Source organism: Ambystoma mexicanum, chromosome 2q, assembly GCF_040938575.1.
Source record: "Ambystoma mexicanum isolate Mex_15411 chromosome 2q, UKY_AmexF1_1, whole genome shotgun sequence".
Lineage (NCBI taxonomy): Eukaryota > Metazoa > Chordata > Amphibia > Caudata > Ambystomatidae > Ambystoma > Ambystoma mexicanum.
In genome coordinates, this window is record NC_090924.1 from 1,031,891,748 (window position 1) to 1,031,917,820 (window position 26,073).

General features: G+C 47.2%; 1 protein-coding gene across 3 annotated transcripts in view; it reads left to right on the plus strand.

Annotated features, from left to right (window-relative positions):
• Nucleotides 1–26,073, plus strand: part of SLC25A40 (solute carrier family 25 member 40) — a 964,848-nt gene that overhangs the window by 109,931 nt on the left and 828,844 nt on the right. For all 3 annotated transcript variants that reach the window (XM_069648384.1, XM_069648381.1, XM_069648382.1), the window contains exon 3: nucleotides 5,270–5,389. In XM_069648384.1, coding sequence (XP_069504485.1) covers nucleotides 5,290–5,389 — 100 coding nt within the window. In that variant the 5' untranslated portion in view covers nucleotides 5,270–5,289. The remainder of the gene's footprint in view (nucleotides 1–5,269; nucleotides 5,390–26,073) is intronic.

Below are 26,073 nucleotides of genomic sequence, written 5' to 3' on the forward strand. Positions count from 1 at the left end.
TGCGCCATGCCTGTTACCGCATGTGTTTTACCTGCACTAACCCATGTGTTGTGGATCGACATGATGGAAGTGATCTTTGACAGTGCCACTCATCTGCTATTGTTTCCTGTCTAGGGGACCATTGTACAGTACCCTGATGCTTGTGTTCTATGTCTCCCTTTACACAGCGCCACGTGAAGAAGAGGGTGGAGACGGCGCTGTGGAGCAAAGCGGCGGGGATGCCCCCACGGCTGCAGCGGAAGGGGTGGGTGAGCCCCCACAGGGGCTTGCAACAGCGGAAGACGGGGTGGAGCCATCCAGGTTGGTGTTTTCCACAGAGGAGGAGGAGGCCGCTACTGAGGCGCACATGGGGCCTGGTGGGGGCATCCCTGCTGGTGCAAGCGTTGCAGTCCAGGGGCAGGGGCAGGAGGCAGCACAGGTCGCCGTGGAGGGGCCTGTGCATGTCACTGTCCCTGACACTGTGAGTGCACCACCATGCACCAGCAGGGATGCCCCATCCCAGGCCCGTCCGCAGGTAGGGGGGATGTCCATGTCATCTGACTCCCCTCCACCTGCGGACGAGGGGACCCCTGGCCGTATGGAGAAGGTCCTGATTGGTGTCGCGTTGCGCACAGGTGCAATTCGTGATGAGGTGCGTGCTTCCTGGGAGGAGCATGCACGTCATCACGGAGAGCACCGTGCCGACGTGGCCCAGTTGGGATCGGCCATGGTCGGGGGTTTCCTACATGTGTCGCCCAATCTGGCGACCCTCTCCTCCTCTGTGGAGACTATGCACCAGTCGTTCTCCATGCCGTCTTCCGGCCCAGATGCCACCAGGGCCCCCTGTGGACCTGCCCCGACCAATGCAGCCAGCTCGGTGGGGATCCCATCCCTGCCACAGTCGGGAGTCGGAGGTCCAGCAGGGGTGGACACACCAGCAACTGGACCCCAGCAGATGGAGGATGTGACGGCATCATCGGGCAGGGCACGTGCACGACAGCGTCGGTGGATTCCATCAGCCTGGATGCCGTCGTGCTGGCACAGGCAGTTGCGTCGGAGGCAGCGGCAGGCTCGACGTGGGAGGCATCATGGCTCGGGGCCATCAACATCAGGGGTGCAGGCATCGGCCGGAGGGCAGGAGAACCCTGGAATGGGAGTGGCTTCCGTGTGGGAGCAGTTGGGCCAGCAGATAGGTGCGGAGCGGCAGCGGGCAGAGGAGGAACGGCTCACAATGGTCAGGGCGGAGAACTCCATGCGGAGGGCGCTGAGGCGGGCTGAGTGCCTCGAGGGTCTTCGCAGGGAGTTGGAGCTGGACACTGCTTTATCCCTGCGAGACCTCGGGGCCAGGGAACATGCCCGCCTCCAAGCCATTGAACAGGAGTTCGATGATGCCCTGGCCCATGACAACATCCAGTGAGCCGTTGGACTAGCCCGCTGCCCTTGTAAATAGTTATGTAGTTAGTGTTAGGTTTCCTTTGTTTTTGCTTTTTTTTTGGACCTTTTGGACAATGGGCCACATTTTTGTATATAGTTTTTTTTTTTATTAGGTAGTGTTGTTAGATAGGTTTCATTTCTTTTGTTGGGATCATGGACCCTGGCTTGTTCATCTGTACATAGTTCACTGTTGGATTTTCTTTTCATTTTACAATTTACCCATGGAGCAATAGCTTTCAATTATAATTTCCCATTGAATTTTCTTTTGTGGACTGTGACTTTGGACACCATTCCTTTGGATTATGATTTTTGGTTTTGCATTTTTTCACAGACATGCTTCTTTTTATTTTTTTACATTCCCATTTCTGTTTGTTTATTTTTGATTCCATTCATGTTTCCTTTAATACATATTTTTTGATCCAACTTCAATGTGTAGTATCATCTCATTGGTTTCATGCATATCATGATATGGGTTTTGAGATTCACTGACACCCATTGGGTGTATGTGAAGGACATGTGTTCGTTTCCAAACTTGCAATTGGTGTTCTATCATGTTATTGCCATTTCTAAGTGGGTGGATGCAATACTCGGGTGGGTGTCTTGCATTTGGAGGCTGACCATAGGGAGCAGGGATCTAGATTGTGATGACATGTTGGCTGGGGAACATGAGTTGGGGCCTGCTGGCAGGTGCCCCACAGTGCTGGGGGGTGGGGGTGCAGGGGAACATGAGTGGGACATGAGTGGGGGCCTGCTGGCAGGTGCCTCGCAATGCTGGGGGGTGGGGGTGCAGGGGGACATGAGTGGGACATGAGTGGGGGCCTGCTGGCAGGTGCCCCACAGTGCTGGGGGGTGGGGGTGGAGGGGGACATGAGTGGGACATGAGTGGGGGCCTGCTGGCAGGTGCCTCGCAATGCTGGGGGGTGGGGGTGCAGGGGGACAGGAGTGGGGGCCTGGTGGAGGGTGCCCTGCACTGCTGGGTGTGGGGGTGCTGGGAGACATGTGTGGGGGCCTGGTGGAGGGTGCCCTGCACTGCTGGGGGGTGGGGTTGCTGGGAGACATGTGTGGGGGCCTGGTGGAGGGTGCCCATGACTGGTGGGGGGTGGGGGTGCAGGGAGACAGGAGTGGGGGCCTGGTGGAGGGTGCCCTGACTGGTGGGGGCCGGGGGCCTGGTGGAGGGTGCCCTGCACTGCTGGGGGGTGGGGGTGCTGGGAGACATGCATTGTTGATCAGTAGTGCAAGGTGACATGTGGCTTGGCTGGGGGGCATGCCCATGGTGGATGGGCTGCCTGCGGGACATGAGCAGGGGTGCAGGGTAGTCCCCGTGGTGTGGGCTGCCTGCAGGGGCTGTGGAGGTTGTAGAGCGAACACCTGGGAGGACCCACACGGCCAATTCACGTGTAGTACTCCCCAGAACCCCTGAAATACACGTACCCTGCTGAATTCGCGTGTGGAACTTCCCGCGCACCCCTGAAATACACGTACCCTGCTGAAATCGCGTGTGGAACTTCCCGTGCACCCCTGAAATACACGTACCCTGCTGAATTCGCGTGTGGAACTTCCCGCGCACCCCAGTAATACACATACCCCGCTCGCACATGGCCAATCGCGTGTGGAACTTCCCGCGCACCCCTGAAATACACGTACCCTGCTGAAATCCCGTGTGAAACTTCCCGCGCCCCCCTGAAATACACGTACCCTGCTGAAATCGCGTGTGGAACTTCCCGCGCACCCCTGGAATACACGTGCCCTGCTGAAGTCGCATGTGAAACTTCCCGCGCACCCCAGTAATACACGTACCCCGCTCGCACAGGGCCAATCGCGTGTGGAACTTCCCGCGCACCCCTGAAATACACGTACCCTGCTGAAATCGCGTGTGAAACTTCCCGTGCACCCCTGAAATACACGTACCCTGCTGAAATTGCGTGTGGAACTTCCCACGCACCCCTGGAATACACGTACCCTGCTGAAGTCGCGTGTGAAACTTCCCGCGCACCCCAGTAATACACGTACCCCGCTCGCACAGGGCCAATCGCGTCTGGAACTTCCTGCGCACCCCTGAAATACACGTACCCTGCTGAAATCGCATGTGAAACTTCCCGCGCACCCCTGAAATACACGTACCCTGCTGAAATCGCGTGTGAAACTTCCCGCGCACCCCAGTAATACACGTACCCCGCTCGCACAGGGCCAATCGCGTGTGAAACTTCCCGCGCACCCCAGTAAAACACGTACCCAGCTGGAATCACGTGAGAAACTTCCCGCGCACCCCAGTGATACTCGTAGCCCGCTTGCCGTGCTGGTACAGGGTTAGCGCAGCCCTTTGCGCTGGATTGGGGATTTTGATGGCTTTTCCCTGCGCAAGGGGCGTTCTTGGGGGCGTAACTGGCGCTGCTGCAGGGTCGCTGCGCCACTGTGCGCCACGGCTGGTTTTGGTGGCTGGAATCCATGAATACGCTGTGCGCGGAAATGTATTTTAGCGCACGCGGCTGGCACAGGGATTCGCACGCGCACACTTTGCGCCAGCCGCGTGCGCCACTTGTGCGCTGAATTCTATGAATTACCCCCTCAATGGCATGGTGATTCCAGGATAGTCTATGTACTTACTTGTCTGCTTAGGAATACCCTTTCCTTCTCGTCCCTCAGCATTATGATGTACAGTTTGCCCCTACGGCACAGGTCTTAAAAGTGGGACGGGTCTACACTAAGGCCCTTTTCATTTTTTTCTTTTTTTATGCTTGGAATGCCATTGTTTTTACTCTGTGCTATTTTCTTGTCTCAAGTACTTTGTTGAACTTATAGTTGCTTGGTGTGTATACCTGTGTAGTGTGACAGTGTGGGTTATCAAGTGATAATACCCCTGCTTATCTACTAGTCTTCTTCTGTCCCCTAAGTGGATCTAAAACTGTTTTGCGATTTTGTGATGTAAATAAAAAATAAAAATAAATACATGTATTGTGGTTGGAACCCTGTTTATCCTTAGGGTGGAAGTTCTCACACCCCTCACCAGAGGGTGGTGTAAAATATCTCCCTAGCAGATTGCTTTTTGGGTCACAGATTGCAAGCATAGTAACATAACATAACATTGTAGGGCTTCTGTTGTTGTTTCAACTCCACTATTCCATCTCCCTTCCATGTTGATGCTGCTGTGATCCACCCTACTTGATTGTCACTATCAAGAGCACCTGGGGGTTTAAGGGTTTTGGGGTGCAGTAGAGGAGGCCACCACAAAGGAAGTACAACCATGAAAGGGCAGGGCCCATTCTTGCTGCCCAAAGTCCTTACAGTCGGCCCAGGGTCCACGCTGATGTAGTGCCTTTTCATGGCATTGCTGCTTGCTTCCTGCCACCATTCCGACTCCTGAAAATCTCTGCATCTCCGACGGTACAAGCACTGTGGCAAAAATTAAAGGCAGACAACCACCTTGGGGGAAGAGACTACCTGTAACTGCCGTCGGATTCCATGGCAAGAATCCTTTGCCATGCTACGGCAAGGTATGCATGCCACTACCTCGTCCATATCAGTGTGAAGATGCCATCTTCTCAGTATTTTTGCCATGTCCTCACAGGCCCAGCAAGGTGGATGGGTTGCCACAGAGGGTTTATAAAGTAGCAGGAATTCTACTGCTTAAAAAACAGACTGCTCTCCATCTGTTTGAAGGGAGGAGGTGGGGTGAAGTGTGGTAGTTTAGGGGACCTAGTGAAACTCTCAACTCTTGTCCCCCCCCCCCCTCAGACCCAATAAAGGCCCCATCATATTAATCTTAAATGTTTTAATTAAGTTTTGTACCCTGAGTGTACTGATACAATACTATGTTTAAAATCTTTCTGTTTACTTATTGCTGTATGTTTTCATTTAGGCATACTCTACTGAAACAAAATGGTGGAAAATAAGGATGTGGACACCAGACTAAATAGAATAACACCCTTGCAGCAGATAATAGCGTCATCTACTGGGGCTCTGCTTACATCACTGATTGGTAAGAAATGTATTTATTGGGAAAATGTCCAGATCAGTTTCATTGTTGGTTGAAAAATTAATACGATTCAGGAAGTGAAATCAAAGTGATGTCTCTCAAGAGAGACATCTTTTCCTTTGGTGAAGGCCCACTCAACCTGTGAAAGAACAGCTTATCAATGTACAAAGCCTACACAAATAGTACATGAGAGAATTACTCAAAACAACAAACTATTGAACACTTAAACACCCTTACTTTACATTAGTGCATGCTGATCTTGCTTAGATCTGTGTTTTACAGCTTTCCGAAACCTGAAATCAAAAACCTCAATTCTACTCTGCTTGAGGAAAAGGTGCTTTTTTATTTGCGATTTGGTTTACAAAAAAACCTTACACAAAGTACAAAAAAGAAGACATATATTAGAATTAGGAAATAAGAAATAAGAACATGACATACTATACACTCAAATTACATCAACATACTCTTCAACTAACAAATCATTAAAATAAATCTTTACATGTCTAAGACCTTCATATCATGTCACATCAATTCACTTTTGTTTCCTGACTGACCAGTTTAGTTTCATTTAGGAATCGAACAAGCAAGTTAATATGGGATAAATGATTACCACACATAAGGCGTGACCACAGTAATTCTTTTGAAAAGTCAGAGGCAAAGCTATACAGTTCTTTGTCAAAGCATTTTATTCTGATCAAACTCCAAGAGTAACAATCTAGAAACCAGTGTCTCAAATTCTCCACACACAAAACTTGGCAGAAATGGCAAGTTGCCACTGCGCCAGCCCCCTCTAAATCAGTTGTTTACCAATTCCTTGTGCGTTCATAGGTATGAATTTGGTTCAGCCTAAATCTCATATATACTGTTCGTGACTTTGGGCAGGGAAAACTTTTTAAATATGATAGAAGCTGACCCAACCTGTGGGGGAACCTTGCATAATCCTGGTACGTGGAATATTTATTCATGGATTACATTGTAATTCTCCAATCATCCCTACAATACTTGTCCTTCACTGCGTCAGGATTACATTTAAGCTCCAGCACATTCCAGTAATTGTCCATATTGTCTTGAAACCCTTTCTCAGACTGAATAGATCCTCGCAACATAATCTGAATCAGGTCCATGTATAGTGAATTACTAGGAGGACAAAGAAACTTGAAATAGGACAATAACTGTCTCCATTGGAATCTGGCCTGCAGTGAAGTTAAACTGAATTAATGCCTGATAATACCATTCGGCAATGCCAAGGCTAGCCCCAATACCTTTTTCCAGATTGTCCCTTGCGTAACGTTCAGACAGGCCCCAAGCTCTATGGACGCCATATCTAGCCCATACAATAGTATCAGCTCTTTTTTGCCTAGGTATTATTTAAGAACAGGGAGGATAGAGAACCCACATTTCCAGAAAATGCACTTAATATGTGACAGTAAAGGAGCCAACTTCTCCTTTAGTGTGCATGTCCACATTTCGATAGACCCATTGTTGGATAGATTGTCACCCAGGTAGCGCATGGATAGCACCCTTTCAACCTTGTCCATTCCCAAGCACCATCTCATGAGCTTAGAATTCTTAAACTTCGATTTTGCACCATTGATTGCCAGATTATTCAATGTGGTATAGGCCGAAAAAGTTTGCTTTGGTGGCCCCGTGGTGTCTGATCAAAAATGATATCATCCGCAAAGGTCAGCCAATGGAGTCTCAGATGTCCCAACCTTACGACAATTGGATCCTTTCTCTCCCATAGATGTTTAATGTCACACAAATACAAATTAAACAAAGCCTGTGCCAAGGTGCACCCATGTCTTAGTCCCAAGGAGACCTGAATGGGTTTAGTAATGGCCCCCTCCTTATTAAGGTGAATCCTGACCTTCGAGTTATGATGCAGCGCTGCCAGTAAACAAACCAGCTTGTAGTGCACCTTCAGTCTTACTAGTTTGTCTGAAAGCCGCTGGCGCTCCACACAGTCGAAAGCCGAAGAGAAATCTAGGGAGGCCATATAGATGTTGCCCCCCTGAAAAACCTTGGCACTAAGCAAAAGATGTTTCACTAGTATAGCATTGAGGGGAGTTCCAACCCGCTGTCTGAACGCAACCTGCAAACTGGATAGAATGTTTGCCTACACTAGATAGTTATTTAAATCTCTAAGCAGCAGTATGGTAAACACTTTACAGGTTGATTCGATCAAGGCAATGGGCCAATAGTTGGCCGGATCATGAGGGTCACCTTTCTTGAAGATGGGTATTACGATGGACTGCTTCCAATGCGATCGGCACCTTATGCGTAGCATAGATGGAATCCAAATAAGGTTTTAGCCAACCAGCACAGGGGGACGGGTCTCTTTTCAGCAAAAAAGGTGGAGACCCATCCGGACATGGTGTCCTAGAGGGCTTAAGTTTATTGATAGCCCATACTATGTCTGCCAACGTCTAAGGGTCAAGGTTCTGGGTGTTTTCAAACTGTGGATGATCGGAGCACTTGGCATCCAATGGAGATTTCAATTTGCCCTTAATAAAGGAGACCCAAGTATTTTCCAGAATTACATCAGCCCCTGTAGATAATATGCCGTCTCCCTTAGAATCGACGGTCTTCCAAAATTGTCTGTCAGCTTTCAGGAGCAACCTCAGCATATATTGGTTATCTCTAAGGTGGAGTTGATATCTTAAGACTGTCGCAAGATTCCTATGATGTTGACACTCCTTGAGACTAACAAATTCCTCTATAGAGACGGCAGACTCTTCTAATGATTTAATCTCGTGCCTTTTAGACCTCTTGGTGTCTCTTATCCTTTTGACAAACAGAAGGGGATGGCATGCCTCGCTGTCTTAAGCTAACCCTGCGTATACATTCACCAATACACAGGTCCAGTGTCCTCTGCTCCGCAGGTAGTTTAGAGTCCCTAAAGATGTCTTGATTACTGCTATGTGCTCTCGGGATTAGGTAATTCCTAAATTTAATATACATTTGAGAATCCCACCGCCAAGACCGCCCGTTGTTCTGTGGTATAATCAGCGCTAGGGCATCACATACATCGGACCTGCGTGTGATTTCACTCAAAGTTAAGTGAATAATGAGATGGTCACTAACCCCCACATCGTGCATGTGCAAGTAGGAGGACCTTGCCTTGAGAGAGGGAGAGACAAATAAATAGTGTAACTACGATTTAGAGGGGCCCATATGCCATGTAAAGAGGTCTTACTTTCAGGGATGTTCCACCTCCAGTAGATGCAGATCCCAAGCTGACCTAAACGTTCCCAAGTTCAAGCCCTACATGGAGTTGTTGCCCCCTCCCTTCCCCTCATGCCTGGGATGAGACGTAGATGCCACCCTATCGGCACAGAGGGCGTTGAAGTCCTCCCTCACCCCCCATCATAGCATGTTGCTAGCCTGCCATTGGCCATCAGTCAAAGGTATGTGTTAACAGAGAGTGAAATGCAGAAATGGTTTCTTTTCCTGTGTTCCAATATATGTTTACTAGGAGAATGTCTCCAATTCCATGCACTGTCAGGATTCCCTCACCCTCAGACCAAAGTGTGGAACAAATCAACAGGCTGATGTTCATAGCAATAGCCATGCCCCCCCTCAGTATCCCCTTATGCCCATGCGTCGCCGGAGAAGATACAGTAGAGTACCCCTCTTGTACAAAGGGTTGCCATACACGTTTTCTTGTAGAAACAGAATGTTAAATTTACTCATCTCTGCAGAATTGTTCCAATTATAAAAGAAGTTTTTCAACCCACATGTGTTCCACGAGAGAATCGTAATCTCCCCAATGCTAGGATTTCTTCGACCCTACTGTAAGGAACACAAAGGTTTTAATGGCCCCCTCAATGCAGGACCAATCCTGTACATCGTTAGAGCTAGCAGATTGAATACTAGCCAATGCTCGTGTGGGTTTGGTGATGGATCGGAGGCCAATGCAGGAACCAGAAAAATCTTTGCAGCTTCCATTGTTTTGATGTCAAACAGATCATAGCCCAGAGACTTCAGAATCCCCCTCTGAGACCAGACCAAATTAGATACGGTCTCAGAGAAGAAGTGTGAAACCATGCGATTGCTTGTGACAATGGATAGGACAATACATTCAATATATCCTGAATGTAAAGATCTTAAGGAAGGGATTTGCATGAATGTTTCCAATACACTAGACCTGTTTAATCGCTTAGCACCCCGACCTGTGTTGCTCAGCTCCCAACCAATTATCTTCACTGCCCCCCACATCTCTCCAGTCCCCCCCCACCCTTGCAGTTGAGTTCCAGACTGGACGGTAGAGGGGTTATTCAAGGCCCAACCAGTCTGACTATTCGAATAGTTTGCTCCCCCTTCATTGGAATTTCCCTGAATCTGCCCAGAGGTGAAGTCCCCGGGTTCTTTGGGCAGATCCACTGCAGGAGCCCCACGATCGTAGCAAATGGCTCGAGTCACCTGCAGTTGAGGTACCACTTCATCCAAAGGCCTCTGTACAAACACTGGCCTTAGGCAGTGTTAGCATCGCGGGCCAAAGGGCAGTACGTTTTGACTTTTGTGCTCTGTTTAATGCCTCTGATAGATTAACGACCTTGCTTGTTATTTCACCTTCAGTAGATTGCTGGTCATAACCCAACTGCAGGGAGGGGATGATGGGCTAGTGTGCCAATCTATCATTATCGGGGGGGGGGGGGGGGGGGTAAAGAGGCGTTAACAGACTCCCTGTTTAGACTTATGTTTGGTCCCCCGATTCACCTGGCTAGATGTTACAACAGGGCCCCGCTCCAGAGCTGGATCTACACCCTGCCCATTTAGATCAATAATAATGTAATTGTCTGATAGTTGATTAACATGTATTCTTGATGCATTAGCAGACCTTGATTTTGCCGCCGGTTGATTCTTACTCCTGGTAGTATAAGTAGAATAAGGAGGAGAGGAAGGATTCTCAACCAAGCCATTGAATACTACCTCACCCTCTGACCTGTCACTCTCTGCCCTGGAGGTGTTGCAGGGAAGTTCTGTAGGCGCCCAAGTCTGTTCAGCTTGAACCATGTACTCCAACAGTGGAGTAGGTGAGTCGGTGGGCTCAATCGAAACCTTGGACACTTAATCCAGAGTAGAACTACCCACCGCCTGGGGCACCAATACCGGAAGATTAAGGGGCACAATGGTTTGAATAGTAACAGCCTGCATGGACTCAGAATAGCCCAGCAGTAGTGGACCGTTTGCCCTCTCTCTCAATCCAAATCCCCTAAAATAACCTTCCACAAAGGATAGTTTTCATTCAACAGATTGAACATGTCTGTATTGGCCCTTACTGCTCTCTAGACTAGTTCTTGCTTTTATAATGTTGGAGGAGAAAGGTGCGCATCTATAGTCAAGTTACGGTACAGTCTGTGTGTCAACTGGACCAGCATATGTAGTTTCACATCTGACCTGTTTGCCCATAAATGGCATGGACCTGGAGGTTCTAGCAGAGGATTGCCATGGATCGGTGAGCTATGAAGCATGTACAAATGTTTGTCCAGTTTTTTGCATAGTTGTTGGAAAATATTGCTAGAGCTTCACACTGGAGGTGTTGGGGCTGTTCCTTTTTTAATTTCTTGGGTTGTAGAGTATCTTGTGGAGGTACTCCCTCCCCCTGAGATTTATTTAATCTCAAGCCACCCAGGTTTTCCCTGAGCACCCAATCCCTAGCCACCATCTCAGGCTGAGCATGGCAAAGGCTTGGTGATAGTCTTTCAATTGTGGGAATCCAAAACTCCCTTTCCCTCGTTGGAATTTCATTATTTCCAGGAGTGCTTTCAACGACCGTTATACTTAAAGAGGGCAGTTGTTTTATCATCTTGTGGCCTTGCGTTTGTTTCTCGATGTTCTGTTATCGGCGTGTATGTCTTTCCTAGAGTTAACAACCGGTATTTGCAACATGGTATTTTGGGCAGAATGGTCTTGTACTTGGTCCTGGATTACCGAATTGGAAGGTCCAGGTGGTCCATTACTGTACGTTTGCTAGTTCTTTGACGTTGTTGCGCTGTGTGTTTACATTCAGATAAAGTTATTGTGACACTTTATTATGCTTCAATAACATTTGATTTGTTTTTATTAAAAAAGCTTGATTGTGGCAAAAAATATGATTAATTATGCATATTCTGGCTCTGAGGAAGAGACAGATTGTAAGAAAGTCGGTGAAAAGGAGTCAGTTTGAGACATACATAGTGTGAAATTAGATGCATAGAATAAAAGAGTCATGGGACATGTCTCAAATAGCCTTTGAGATTGGGACAGGGTGAGGGAGGCTACAGGTCAGGTAGACATAAGGCAAGAGAGACATAGGGTGAAATGTACATCATCTTAAATTCAGAGGTAGGGTGGCATAGGGTGAGGTGTGAAAAGATAGTTAAAAAGGGAATGGAGCGAGAGGCATAGGATGAGTCATATGTGGATAGCCAGTCTTGATGGAGTTGTCATTTGTCATAGGCCAGCAATAGAAATGTTTTGTCTATGATATTTACCATGCCAGGGCAAAAAAGAGAATGGGAGAGGTGTGCTTCATTGAATGAAGAGCAGAGCATATTTGATATTTTGGTAATTGGGTGATATTTATAACGTGTTAACAGTTGCTCATGGTCTGAAGGTGTTAGTGGTGAGGGCAATAAAGTGTGGAGGGATGAGGCGGGATGGTTAATTTAATGAGAAGAGACAGATTTTAATCGCTTTTTTTGAATTTGAGGTGTCTGGAAACACTGTGCCACAGAGCATTCCAGAATTTGGAAGCCTTGTCCGCAAAGCATCTGCTCCCTGATGTTGCCTTTCTAAACAATACATTGTCAAATGATTGTCATGGGCTGAATGCAACACTCTCAAATGTACATATGGAATGAAGCACATTGAAAGGAGTGATGGTTTTAGTGCACAGAATATTTTGTAAACTGAACAAAATGATATGAATTTCACTTTTTTAAGCACGGATTGCTATTGCTTTTGCAGCAAGGGCAAGAGATATGTACATAGACGTATGGAGTGACTGTATGCAAAGAGAAAAAGAAAGCAGATGAGCTAATTGTTGCAGTCGGGGGAGTTGAAGGAAAATGTCCCAGCCACATTGGCAAACTGAGGCTATAGTGACAGATTATGTGATCAGTCCTAGGTCCTCTCCTCTTCACTCTCTACACATATTCCCTGGGCAAACCCATTGCCTCTTTTGGAATCCACTATCTCCTCTTTTCCAACAACACCCAGATCTTTTTTCTTTTTCCCTTCTTCATCCATTCTATCTCTAACTGTATCACCAGCTGCCTCACTACTAACCTTCACAGGATGGATATATGCTGCCTGATGCTCAAATCCTTAAAGACGCAAGTGATTGTTCTCCCTAATTCCAATGCCAACCCCATTCTCTCAACTACTATCTTCTTCCCACCAGACCTTCTTACTCCTTCACCCAAGGCTTGCAATTTTATTGTTCTCGTAGATGGTGATCTTAAACTCCAGCAGTTCATCACGACCAAGACTACTGTCGGCATATTATCCTTAACGACGTAAGGGAAAAATCTCCCTACCATTTTGTAGCCTACTCCTTGGTCTTGCCCTCTGCTCTTTTTCTCCACTAAACAAAGGTATTGATGTTAAGGTAACGGCTTCAGGAGCCATAGTTAGAAAAGTAACTAATTTATTTAGTAAGGTCCTGAGCAGCGACCTCTCAGCTCTGCTCTCCATCCAGCAACTGTCTATCCTGGAACCTCTGCACACTCCAACCCTCCCCCCGAGGTTCCAGGTTCTATGAATGCTAAGCATAGAACATTACATGAACTATATACAAAACAATAACATGTACAACAATATATCTCCCTAGAGGCTCATTACATGAACTATGAACAATGCAATGGCAAGTTCAACAATATCTCTGCAGTGCTTCTAAGATGCACACACTCCCAACATCTCCCTTTCTTCCACCAAACACCATTCACATCTCCTATCCTGATGACAGCCATTCTCTCCTTGCTCCACACTCCTCCACCTCTGACCAATACTGATTCACCCAAATCCTTCACCACTTCCATCTCCTTAGAACATTTGCAGTCACTCTTCTTTACCTTGACTGGTAACTTCAGATTTATAATATCACCTGGGCATACCCTAACAGATTTGCAACAATTCACTACATCAAATCTCTTCTTTGATTACTCTACGTTCACACACAATTTCTCTGTTATCGGTCCTACATCAACATCTTGATCTGCCCATCCAACCTGGGCACAAATGTATATTGGACTTCCTGCGTCTCATAAATCCAAACGGTGTCACTCCTGTGATCGTGTGGGGAGCCAACATATATTGAAAAGTCCTTTCGTTGATAGCCCTTATCCAATCTCCACCAGTGGCTACAGCAATCCATCAACGTGTGATTAAATCTCTCCACACATCCATTACCCTGGGGATGAAATAAAGCTGTGTTAACCTGCTGAATACCATACCTTTCCAGAAATGCTCTGAATTCCCTCGATACCAACTGTGGGCCATTGTCTGAGAGGCACCTGTGTGGAAATCTTTCACGCCAAACCAACAGTGCCAAAAATCTGATGATACTACTGGATGTCACATCCTTCAATACACAAACCTGCAGCCACTTCGATAACATGTCCCATCACTACTAACAAATGCGTATGCTTGGCTCCCTTAATATTGAAAGGACCCAACAGGTCTAAGGCAATCTCATTGTAACTGAAGGGCTAAGCCCCTATATTAGGACTTGGGGTTTGCAAATACTTTGTAACAAAGAGGGGGTTGTAATAGATTAATTCCTTTTGCAGCGGATATGCATCTATTCTTAAAGAGGCCATTAAGTGGCTGTTTGTTTGTAACTCAGCAGAACCAAAAATCATAACCACTTCAGCTTTTATCCAAACCATTTTACATTTTAAATGTTCAGAAGGGGATTGTTATTTTCCCTTTTTTTTCATTGTTTGTATTTGAACTTGTTGCATTTGTTTTACTCTAATGCTGTTGAGGACCTCATTTCTGTTCTCAGTTTCTTAAAATGTCTGATTGGTCCTCTTCTTAAGACGACCAATCAGACCAATAAAACAAAAGAAAGACTGGAAAAAGCAACATAAGCTGTCTAGTTGTTTGGCTCATTCTGGAGCCAGGAACCTTAAATGAGAAGCTGGGAGAGAGAGGTCTAGGGAAAACCCAAACTGGAGATCGAACACAAGAGTGGTGGCAGACCATTGGGAGTTGCAGAGTGCGCCGAGGCTAAGGACCCTGTGAGGTTGGGGTTAGGTCTTGTGGTTGGCAAATGAGCACCTGCTCTGTTCTGTAGAGGTCGTGCCACGGGAAGTGGTACCCAGCAGCAGGGCCGTTCCCAGAGAGAGACTGTGGAGTCTCAGAAACAGGCAGAGCTGGAATGGTAGCTGTGTTCAGCAGATGAAAACGCATTGTGGCCAATCCCCAAAAGTTGGAGGAGAGTTATACGGATGCCCAGACCAAGACTCATCATAAGGCACCTACCGGTCCTGTGTGGGTCTTTTTCCTCCCAAGACATCGAATGGTAAAGATTGCCCAAAGGAAGGCATCTGGGAGGTTGTGGCTGTGCTTGAGTCAGTACCCGGGGGATCTCTGCAGCCAGGCGAACTTTGTGTTTGCAGAAGCTACATACCAGAATCCTGAAGTCCTGCAGTCACAAAAAAAGCCGCCAGTTAGCTAAACATAGTTTTTTGTTGTCTTATGCAAGATCCAGAAGGCAACAGTAGCAAGCGGGGAACGTCTGTGAGTGAATGAAAGTTGTCCTGCGCCGACCGCACGCTGCCAGATAATCAAAGGATACAAGTGTATCACTTGCGAGTTACACAAATGTTGGAAAGTAAGAAAACTCTATTCCTTTCATGTTATAACTTGGGAAGTATGCATTAAAAGCAAATCCCAAATGACACTTAATCGAAGAACAATTTATGCAACAGTGAATCCTAATGCAACAGTGAATCCCAACGAAGTCAGCAGGTATGAATGCCACCCACCCCCTCCCCCTAGTCACAGCGTGAGTGAATGCCCCACACCCCCTCCCCTTGGTCACCAATGTGAGTCTATGCCCCCCCCCTGGTTGCCAGAGTGAATGAATGGCCCCACCCCCTCCGCTGCCCCTGTACGTCTCAGTCTCCCCCTGCTGCACCCTGTATGTCTTACCCCCCACCATACCCATCCTCTCCCCCCTTCATGTCCACACTCTCCACCCCCGCCTGCCCATGTTTGTCTCACCCCCTTCACCTACCTCCTAGTCGTTCCTTCCTCCCTTCTCCTCCCACCCCAGTAAGTGTATGTAGTTGCCCGCCATTCCATGAGATTTGCTCTAGGCGAGTGCCCGTTGATTTAAACCTATGTAATGGTATGCACTTGCCACCGTCCAATAAGGGACTGGCCCCATGCTATTCTATGTATGAAACCAACCACACACCTATCTGTAGCTTTTCTCTTATGAATCTGTGCCGGTCACCATGCTCTTGCCCATTGAACATGACCACGCATTCATGAGATGCTGCCGCCATTCAACCCTTAGGTAGCACTAAAGTATGCATACTATTCTTAACACTGCAACTGTTTGTAGCTGCCGCCATGCAACATGTGGCTGGCACCATGCTCTTGCCCACCGAAGCTGACCTTGCAACTTTATGTAGCTGCCGCCATTTAAGATGTGGCTGGCACCATATACTTGCCCACCAATCTATGTAATCTCTGTTTATGCTCTTACTGTAATTGTCTGAAGCTACCATCTATGTATGTATGCCTTCTAACTGAACTTATGTAACTAAGCAAACATTCTTAACAGCGCCACGATGCCCGAGGGCAGTGGGTGCTTTACAAATTCAAATAAATAAAGGTTTTCAATGTGAATCGCCGAGAAGCAAACAAGTATTGCCACAAGCCACAACAGTGGCGTAAAATAAGTATCAAGACTGTGAATAAAAGAAACCTGGGGAGAAAGGCACTAGGGGTGTTTTGAAGAAACCGTGAATCAGTTGTTGAGTTTCTTAGCAGGAGAGTGTGCAGAGAAACCTATGTTGACAAGTGAAAGCTATTCAATCTTTTGAAAAGAGACAGAAGATTTGAACTGACTTTGGGGTTTTGGAAGCTAGAAGAGCAGAATTCTTGGGGAAGGATCCCCAAAACTTTGTGAACTGTGGTGAACTCTTGGGGAAGGGAACCCCAAGGCCTTTTTGGAACAGTTTCGAACTTGGGGAAGGGGAAGCTGAAAGTAAGCCATGAGCTTGAGAAAGCTCATAACTTTATTTTGAACACTGGTTCTTTTGTTGCTGACATCCCTACACATTGTATATATTTAGTTGTGAGGGCAAGTATAGGTTTTGGACACAGACAGACTCTTTTGTTGAATTTACTGACGCAGATTATTCTTAGTTTTCTTTAGGTAGCGAAATCCCACCTTAGCATAGGAAAATGTAGGCCTGATGAGCATATGGCCCTTTGGGTATCGTGCATGCAATGGTTGGGGATGCAGGATAACTTTGACACCAAATAATCGAACCAACTCGGAATATGGCAAAGGTGCTGTTTTATGAACAATTATCTAAAACAGGGAGTTACAACAAGCATCAACGGACGTTTGCTCGAGCTCTCAATGCATTTCTCATAAAATCATCCTTTTATACAAAAAATACGTCAGACGTGACGTCATACTACGTGGCAAATGAGAAAAACTTACAAGTGGTTGTGATAGGCTCAAGGGGAACATCTACGAATACTTTCTAGAAGTGGTGGGATTGTGATTGGCCATCTACTGTCAGGTGGACAACTTATGCCTACATCTAAAACATGTCATCTTCAACACTATTAAGTACACAGTATATCATTGGCTCTCAAACTATAAGGCCCTTTGTTATACAGCCCTCTATAATTGGTTGGCATGCTTGTGCCTAGTCTGGAACATTCGGTTCACTTAGCAGCATATACTTTTAGACCCAGGTGCCAGGAGGTGTACTTGACTTTACCTCCCCACCAAATTATCCCATCATCTCATCACTCATGCCTTCTGCAATGAAGATTGTCTTTGAACTTGGCCTTGCAAAGTATTCTTGTCTCTGGGAATATATGGGAGTGTGAGCACGGACTATCGTTGATCTAGAACTCCACACTCAACTGTATTTCCATCCTTGGCTCACATGACAGGAGACCACGATTTGGACCATTTTGCAGCATTTAAATGTCTTAAATGAATAAAACTTGGCATGCTTGGTGTTCTTTCTTTGCACCTTAACAAGGGATGATTCAGCTTCTCATGTTCACCCCCTTCAAGAATAGATAACCGGCCCTGGCTGCTTCAGCTTTGGTACCAGGCCAAACAGCTTCGCCATCCGTTTCCACAATCTCAGCTTATTCTTGATGCGACACAGTTCTCGGCCTTTCCTCTCCATGGGTCGGGGCTTACTAAATTCATGACAATGATGTCGAGTTTTTATACAATAGCGGCTTCACCTGCTATCTATTCACTACATATAGCCAACTTCTAAGAATACTTAATCTACTTGTGTTACAGCATTTGTACAGTTATTGAACGGCTTGCATTTTCTGCAGTGCTTTGCATACGTGCAATCTTATTTCGCATATAAATGTTTACTCGATTCTTAACTTCGTCATCAGTTTCTGGTCCATGCATTCTCTTCAGCCAGTATTCTCAGGGCGTAACGCTCGTCTTTCGTGGCGTCACCAGCTCCTCTTTCACCCTTTTTCATATTCCTTTAGGGAGTTTCTGCCTCAGATTGTCGACTCTTCGATGATACATTTGATAGGGTTTTCTCAAAGGATACCTTCTTTTGAATATTCGCTGTGGTTTGATCACAACTGCTGGTGTCAAGCATGGCACAATCCCAGGCTTCCAACATACAGGTGGTAGGGGGGTGGTATTTCCTGCAGAGGCATGTAACTGCTCCTCTACATTGCCCCCTCTGGTCGAGTCATCGACCACCTATTTACCGGTTTCCACATCTTGACATTTTCTCTTGAAGTGCTTCTTTGGGGTCCAGTTCATCATCATCCCCCTCAGGGTGCCCAAACATTTAGATTTTTGTTTTTTGGGGCAAATCAAGTGCATACATATGTTTCAAAACCTTCACTCGACCCCTTGCGTACTCTCACAATGACAGATATTGTAAGTACCGAAGTCCTGATATCACCAGATGAAGATATTTTTCTAGATCAGGGCACTTTACTCACAGAGTTAGGAGTACATGACAGACATTTAAAAATGGATGAATTAAGGCCTAGGTCTAAATTCACACCACAATTGGGGAACGATAATATCATAGAAACATTTCATGCATACTTCGACAAGATGCATGCTAATAAAAAGAACAGCAAGACCAATCTGAGCACAGAAGAACGCAGAGCTTTAGAAAATCTAGCAAGAAACTCTTCCATCACAATTAAAGAGGCTGACAAAGGAGGCAATGTCGTTATACTCCACACTCAAGATTACATCAGTATGGGTAACAAACATTTAGCCACCCGTCGATGCTATTAACAATTAAGCAGGAACCCGTCAAAAAGGTTGTCCAAGATTTACTCGCACTTATACAAGAATGGTATTCAATGGGTTACCTCACAGATGAGGAGAAAAGGTTTCTTCTTATCACAGAATCAACTTTGCCCACCTTATATGTTCCTCCAAAAATACATGAACTTTTTCATAGTCTACCAGATGTTAGACCTATAATGAGTGGTATAGGTTGGGCAACAGATGGAATTTGCCAATATTTGGATGATGCACTAAAACAACGTGTCCTTAATAAGATGTCCTACATTATGGACAGCACACAAGTTTTGCATTTCTTAAAGACTATACAATGGCAAGAAGATTTTTTTATAGCTAATCTTGATGTAACAGCACTTTACACAAGTATAGACCATGAATTAGCAATCAAAGCGGTTGAATACACCTATTGTACTTCGTCTGCATCTTACTTTAGACATATTGAAATGCTTAAATGTTTTTTGAGCTTCACTCTGACAAAAAATGTTTGTATGTTCAATGATGTATACTATGTCCAGACAAAGGGGGTGGCGGTGGGAACCAAGTATGTTCCATCCATGGCTAATTTATTTATGGCACAATTTGAAGAAACGCACATACTTAATAACAATGTCTACCTCAAGAATGTTATATCATGGAAATGTTATATTGACGACATTTTGATAGTATGCCAAGGTACTGAGGAGACCTTTGGGAATTTTGTAATTTACACCAATGATAACAACTATGGTATCACACTTACTGGCCATTGCAGTGGAATGAATATAGATTTTTCTGACTTACACATTGTCATCAGAAATGGCAGGATTGATACAAATACATACAGAAAACCCACTGAGGTTAACTCTATATTACACGCACATAGTGTTCATCATCAATCAACTATCAACAACATTCCAGGAGGTGAATTTTATAGGCTGAACTTGTCAAGAATTAAACATATGTCTACAAACCTATCTGAAGGACTGAATTGGTTGTTCATTAATATGTAGCCCAGTAACTTTGGAAAAATAGAGTGCGATTCACCTAATCCAATTCAAATACTTTCAATTTGAAAAGTTGTTCACACTGAGAAAATCACGTAAGCTGCAGGTGTAAATAATATAATACCATTCCTGCCTCCTTGAACACCTCCCAGCCTTCTTTTGGTCATACCCTGCTCGCCTCTGCTCACGGTGGAGGCACTGGCATCTTATATCGCTCGTATTTCACAACTGTTCCTTCTTCCTCTCCTCTCCCTAGTTGTTCTTCCTTTGAATTTTCATACACCACTTTTCTCAGCCTTACCCTATTTCGTTCCTACTTTTCTCCAGCATGGGATCTGGCATGGATTCACATGCTCAAGAATATTCCCTGTCGTCAGGCTGGGAATCCTCGGTAAAAGAAAAAATAAGTTTCACTTTCACTTAAAAACTGTATTTCTCCTCTAAACCAATCCCTGTCCTCTGGGTCATACTGGCCTGATCCAATGACAGTCCTCTCCCTAAGCTCTTCCTCTGGCAGCCATCTTCAGATTTTTACTGCACTCTGTGCTGGGAGTCCTCGAGTTACCCTCCAAGCTATTTGTAAGTTTCTTTGTGTTTTTGACGGAAACATTTGTATTCTTGTTTCAAAGAAGCCCTTGTGCTCTTTGCTTCATCTGCCGACAGCGGGATCCATTGTCTATGACGTTCCACGTCCCCAGGATTCTACAAGGCATTTGGGCCTACTTCGCTCCCTTCGACCATGTCGGTGGAGAAGGAAGGAAGGTCTCTCTTCAGGTCCTGCACCAAATGCGGGCTACATAACGTGTTTGTGGAGAACAAGCACCTGCAATGCCTCTACTGCCTGCACCAGGACCACAAGGAGATACAGTGCGAAATATGCCTCGGTTTCTCCAAGAAAACAACGAAGGACAGGTGTAATAGTCTGGCAGCATGGCTTAACGCCAACGCCTCTGACCTGTGCTCTGAGCAGGGTGTGAGAAACCTGAAGGTGCCTCCCTGACTAGTTCCCAGGGATCTGTCATCCAGGTAACCAGGACATGGCTATCGCTATTGGATCCTGTTCCTGGGGGTGGACCAGTGCAGGAAGATCACCTGGATGGGGGGGTCCTCGGGGAGTGGAAGTGGGACACTGATGGGTGAGACGCAGTACCCTCTTTCTTGTTACACCTTTTCCCCATCCTCATAGGATACTCAGAAGTTCTACCCTCCTTTTCCAACACAAACACTTTACTACACTGAGACAGACAAGGGACCAATACTAGGGACGTTTACCTGATATGTCCCAACACAGGGTCAGGCCGAGTCAGGCAATTAACAATAACTATGCACACCTGACAGCCCTTTCCCTTCCCCACAGGGATAAAAGCCAGTGCACGAAAGCACACTTCGAGCAAAGCCGAACGCACAAGGAAGCAGCTTTTCTGGACAGGCAGTTCAAGCGGAGGAGAAAGGCAGAGAGACCTGGAGGGATGACGAAGAGGGAATTGCCCTAGCCCTTTACAAATCAGATCCGCCAAGCCTCCAAAAAGGAAAGCATAAGACTGGGAAGTCCAGCTGGTGTGTGGCGTGACGGTTGTCAACGACATACACGGTCATCCCGCGCTGATAGTCAAAGTGTGGAGAAATGCTTGCCACCTGACTCCCGAGACGAGAAACTCCAACGGTTCAGCACAGCCAGTGATTCGGAGAAGATTGATAGTAAATCTAAACTGTGCTGGGCCCAAGGTTGCAGGTGGTAACCTTGTTGAACAAAGAACTTGTGTAATTGTACTTTAAAGAAACCCTAGTAAAAGGTTCAGAAGCATAGTGGTCAGGCGTTCCCGTGGCGCTCATTCGAAGGACTCTGTGACTTAAGCCCTTTTGGGTTGTGTTGTTTTGGTGGAAACTACGAAAACCAAGAGGCCTTAGGTGAGACTTCTGTGAAATGTCAAAGTGGTCCTAAGTGGGTCGAGCAAAACCCCTCGTACACTCGAAAGCCTTTAACACATAGAGAAAAACTCTGTGAAGCCTGACTTGGAGGCTTTCAGGAAAGCCTGACTGGGGGCTGAGACCCGAAATTAGCTAAAGGGAAGAACCTAAGGGGTCTTGTGATCTGTGCCGAAAGAAAGCTAGGGGAAGGGAAGCCCCCACTTTTTCTGATGATATTATTGAATCATGAACTGTGTTAGAATGCCTATGTGAACCCGACTACCAAGGGAAAAGCTAAGGGAAGTAAATCCTCCATTGTGATAAAACAGAGTGAACTGTGAAATTGGCAAATGTGAACCCTATGGAGGGATGCCTGCAAATTGGGAGTATACAGTGATATACCCGTGAACATTATGGCAACAAGGGTGAACCAGGCTGAGGGATGCCCGCAATGAATAGTTGTTGTAAAAGACAGTGAGACTGTTGAGTGCTACGTTTTGAGTGAAAGGCTGTAGTTAACCCGATTGATGGAGGCTAACGTTGCAAAAAGAATCAGAGCCCGGCTGAGGGGGATGCAATGGGTGAAGAGCAATCGCCCAGCGTATAAGATTGCCAAATGAACTTTTGTTTTGTTTATTGTTTATGGTTCAGCAAGCCTTCTAAGGCAAGAGACTTTGCAGGAGAGAGACTTGGCGCCAGGATGACCTGGCAGTGTTGAAATAAACTGTAACCATGTGCTGTCGAGGCCCATGAGTGTGCTGTGCTCGAACGTTCACCTTGTCTCGTGCCAAAAACGTGGGGAAGGTAGACCACCAGCTATAACATCCTGAAGTATCATTTGTGAACAATTCTTTCTTTTCTTGTGGACATTATCCCAGACTCTTTTTTTTAAATTAGCTGTAAGGATTGACAATAGGTTTTTTTGTATAGGCTCTTTTATTTGACAAGACGCCACTAGGACTGCCTTATTATTTGATGGTCGTAGCTTGCTCCCATCTTAGATTTAGGTTCAGATTAGGTGTTTTTCCAACCCATTCATACAATTTAATAAGCACTTTAATGTGATCACTTGTGTCTGTCTTTACTGTTGCCTCGATGAGTTCCTGTCAAGGGTCATGCTTCACCCAGGACGGGTCGGTTCGAGAAGCGGTCTTCTAAGTCCTTTGAGGTTGTCTCATCCGTGGGGGCCTAAGATAAGGCCAAGAACCGCAAGTCTGAGCCCACCGGGTTCGCTGCGGAAGCGGGTCCCAAAGAGGCAAGGGCGCGATCAGCATCACCATCCACCTCCATTGCCAGCCGACAATCAAGCTCCTCTTCGAAGAGGAAGTCATCTACCCCTGCTGAACTACGAGAAGCCGTGGACGGAGGAGAAGGCGGCCGAACAGCCCAAGCAGGCTCAACCGGCACAGGCTAAAACCTTGTTGACGACTGTCAATGATTGCTACTGCCACGACAGCTAAGGGTCGCTCGCACGGCTCAGAAGGTGCCCCCACCCCCAATGCACAACACCACCACAGTGACTTTGGCAAAGTGTGCAGGCATGCCAGAAAAGGTGAAACCAGCTCAGGCTTCGGTTGAAGACCCTTGGGGGCAGAGGGGCGGGGGGGGTAAAACAAGGGGTTGCCCAAACCATGGAGGTCTCGTCCATGAATATCGGGAGTCCTTACATATGGTCCACGAGGACATTGACGTGGAGGACAACGACGGCAACGACAGTGCAGGACCTAGTTTTCCTGTGCTGCCTTCTCAGCCAAAGGATATTTCCATGGATATTATGTTGACTCTACGCACCTTGGTGTCAGAGATCCAGATGAGGATGCCTCCGGCTCCGTTATCTGCGGTCCCCCAGGTCCCCGATCAGCCTCCAGCGAAGAACAGAAAGCATACTCTGACGCCCCATTTCAACCTCCATCACCACGTTGGGTCCTTTCTCCCCCAGCAGACCCAGACACGGGGACGGATACAGCCATGACGATGGATGATGACGAGGATATCGTTGCAGCGGATGGGGATTCGCAACATTTGGATGCTCCACATATTATCCTCACTGGAGGAGGTGGGATTGTTCCACTCCATGATCTCCAGAGCCTCAGAGCTATTCCAGCTGGTGCCCGAGGAAATCAAGAAGGAGGGCTTCTTGTACCAGAGGCACAAGGCCAAAAGGATGATGATCATGGCGGTGCCCATTCTGGACAATGAACTCTTGCACGGCTCCAGCCAAACTGGATATGCTGGAGAAGAAATATAGGGCGCCATACTCCGCACCTAAGTGCCTGAGGTCACAGCCATCACTGGTTTCAGTGGTATCAGTGGCCGCGAGGAAACGGACGGCCAACCTGTCCTCATCTTCAATCCCTTCAGACAGCGAGGGGAAAAGAATGGACACCATGTGAAAGCGGGTGGTTTACACGGCGGTGTCCACTATCAAGGCGACAAATGCACTGGCGATCCTGGCCAGGTACGACAGGGAGTTGTGGTACAAGCTGGGGCCGATTATGGATTTCCTCCCAGACGATAAGATGCAGGCAATTGCTCTCTTCCAGGAAGGGGAAGTGGTGTTTGATCACGCCATCACAGTGGCATTGGATGTTGCCGACACAGGGTTCTGGCCAATGGGAGGGGACAGTGTCTGCGTTCATTGCCAAGGTTGGATGAAAGCCACGAATTTCCGTCAGGACAGGAAAGTGAAGGTGCTAGACATGCCCTTCGACAGAGAGACTCTGTTCGGGAAGGTCATTGACAAGTCCCTCCAGGCCATCAAAACGGATATGGAAATGGCCCATTAACTGGGCAATCACCAGCAGCACCGCTCGTCTTTTCGCTCCTCCAGGGGAAGATCGAGCAGGTCTTCAAAGGTTTTCTCCACATCGTACCGACAGCCTTCCAGATCCACAATGCAGGAAGCCTACAGAGGCCGTTGCCAGGCCTACGGTAGCAGAGGACAGTGTCGCTGTCGCCCGCAGGACACCGGTGCCGAAGCAAGCTTGAACCAGCAGGGACGTTGTGCCCCACTCGTGCACCCGCGATCTGAATGTCACCTGGCCTAGTAGGATCGTTGTCTGTCTCCCCTTGTTCCCCCCTCCCTTGGCTCGCTGCGCCTTGAAACACTTGTGTATAGGCGCGTTATAAATGCCATATCATATCACCCCGGTGGGAGGCCGGGTGACGAGGTTAGTCAGCGAGTGGAGAAAGATCACCACTGACAGATGGGTGCTGGACGCTCTCACCCAAGGACACATCCTGGAGTTTCAATGCAAGTGTCCACGGATCCCTACAGTTACCTGTCAGGAGCAGCACATCCTCAGCTCATAACAACATAGAGCTAGTTCCCTAACGACTCCGGGGCACCGGAGTCTATGCCAGATACTTTCTGGTCACAAAGAAGACGGGGGGGGCTGGAGGCCCATCCTAAACCTACAACGTCTGAACAAATACCCAAAGTCCCAAAAGTTCAAGATGGTCACGTTGCAACACCTGCTCGGCCAACTGGAAAAAGACTTCTTGACGTTGTTGGACCTGCAGGACACCTACTTCCATGTCCCTGTTCACAAGAAACATCAGAGGTTTCTACATTTCGTGGTGCAGGGACAGCACTACCAGTTCAAGGCTCTACCTTTCAGCTTGAAGTCGGCCCCCAGAGTGTTCACAAAATGCCTGGCACCAGGGATGACTGGCTGATTTGTGCCACCGACGGACACACGGAGACAACCATCCGGCTACTAATGGATCTACGATTCTCTGTCAACTGTCTAAAGTCCTGCATAATACCATCACAGAACGCACTGTTCCTAGGCGCCAGACTCAATACAGTGTTTTGCCTGGCGCCGCCATCAGAGGAGAGGCTAGCAGCCATTCAAAGGAAGGTGCAGTGGCTGTGGTCGACAAAGACGGCCACGGTGTGGGCCATGAAGTCGTTACTGGGCATGATGCATCTACCTCGTCCGGCTCTGCAGGTTGCAGATGAGACCCCTGCAGGAATCCTAGATGCCCGCTGGATACAGGTGTCGGGAAGCTTCACTGATAAGATCTCTCTCAACGACAAGTTCTGTCGTGCGATCGGATGGTGGGGCGTCCGCTCCAACATTCAAAACCCCCATACCAGGAGATGGTCACCACAAATGCCTCCCTGGAAGGCTGGGGAGTGCACACCTGACATCTGCACGCCAGAGGCCAGTGGTTGCCGTAGGAGAAGGATCTTCATATCAACATCCTGGAGCTACGGGCAGTGTTCTGGGCACTCAAGTCGTTCCTATGGTCTCTGAAAGGCAAGGTGGTGAGGATCTTCATAGACAACA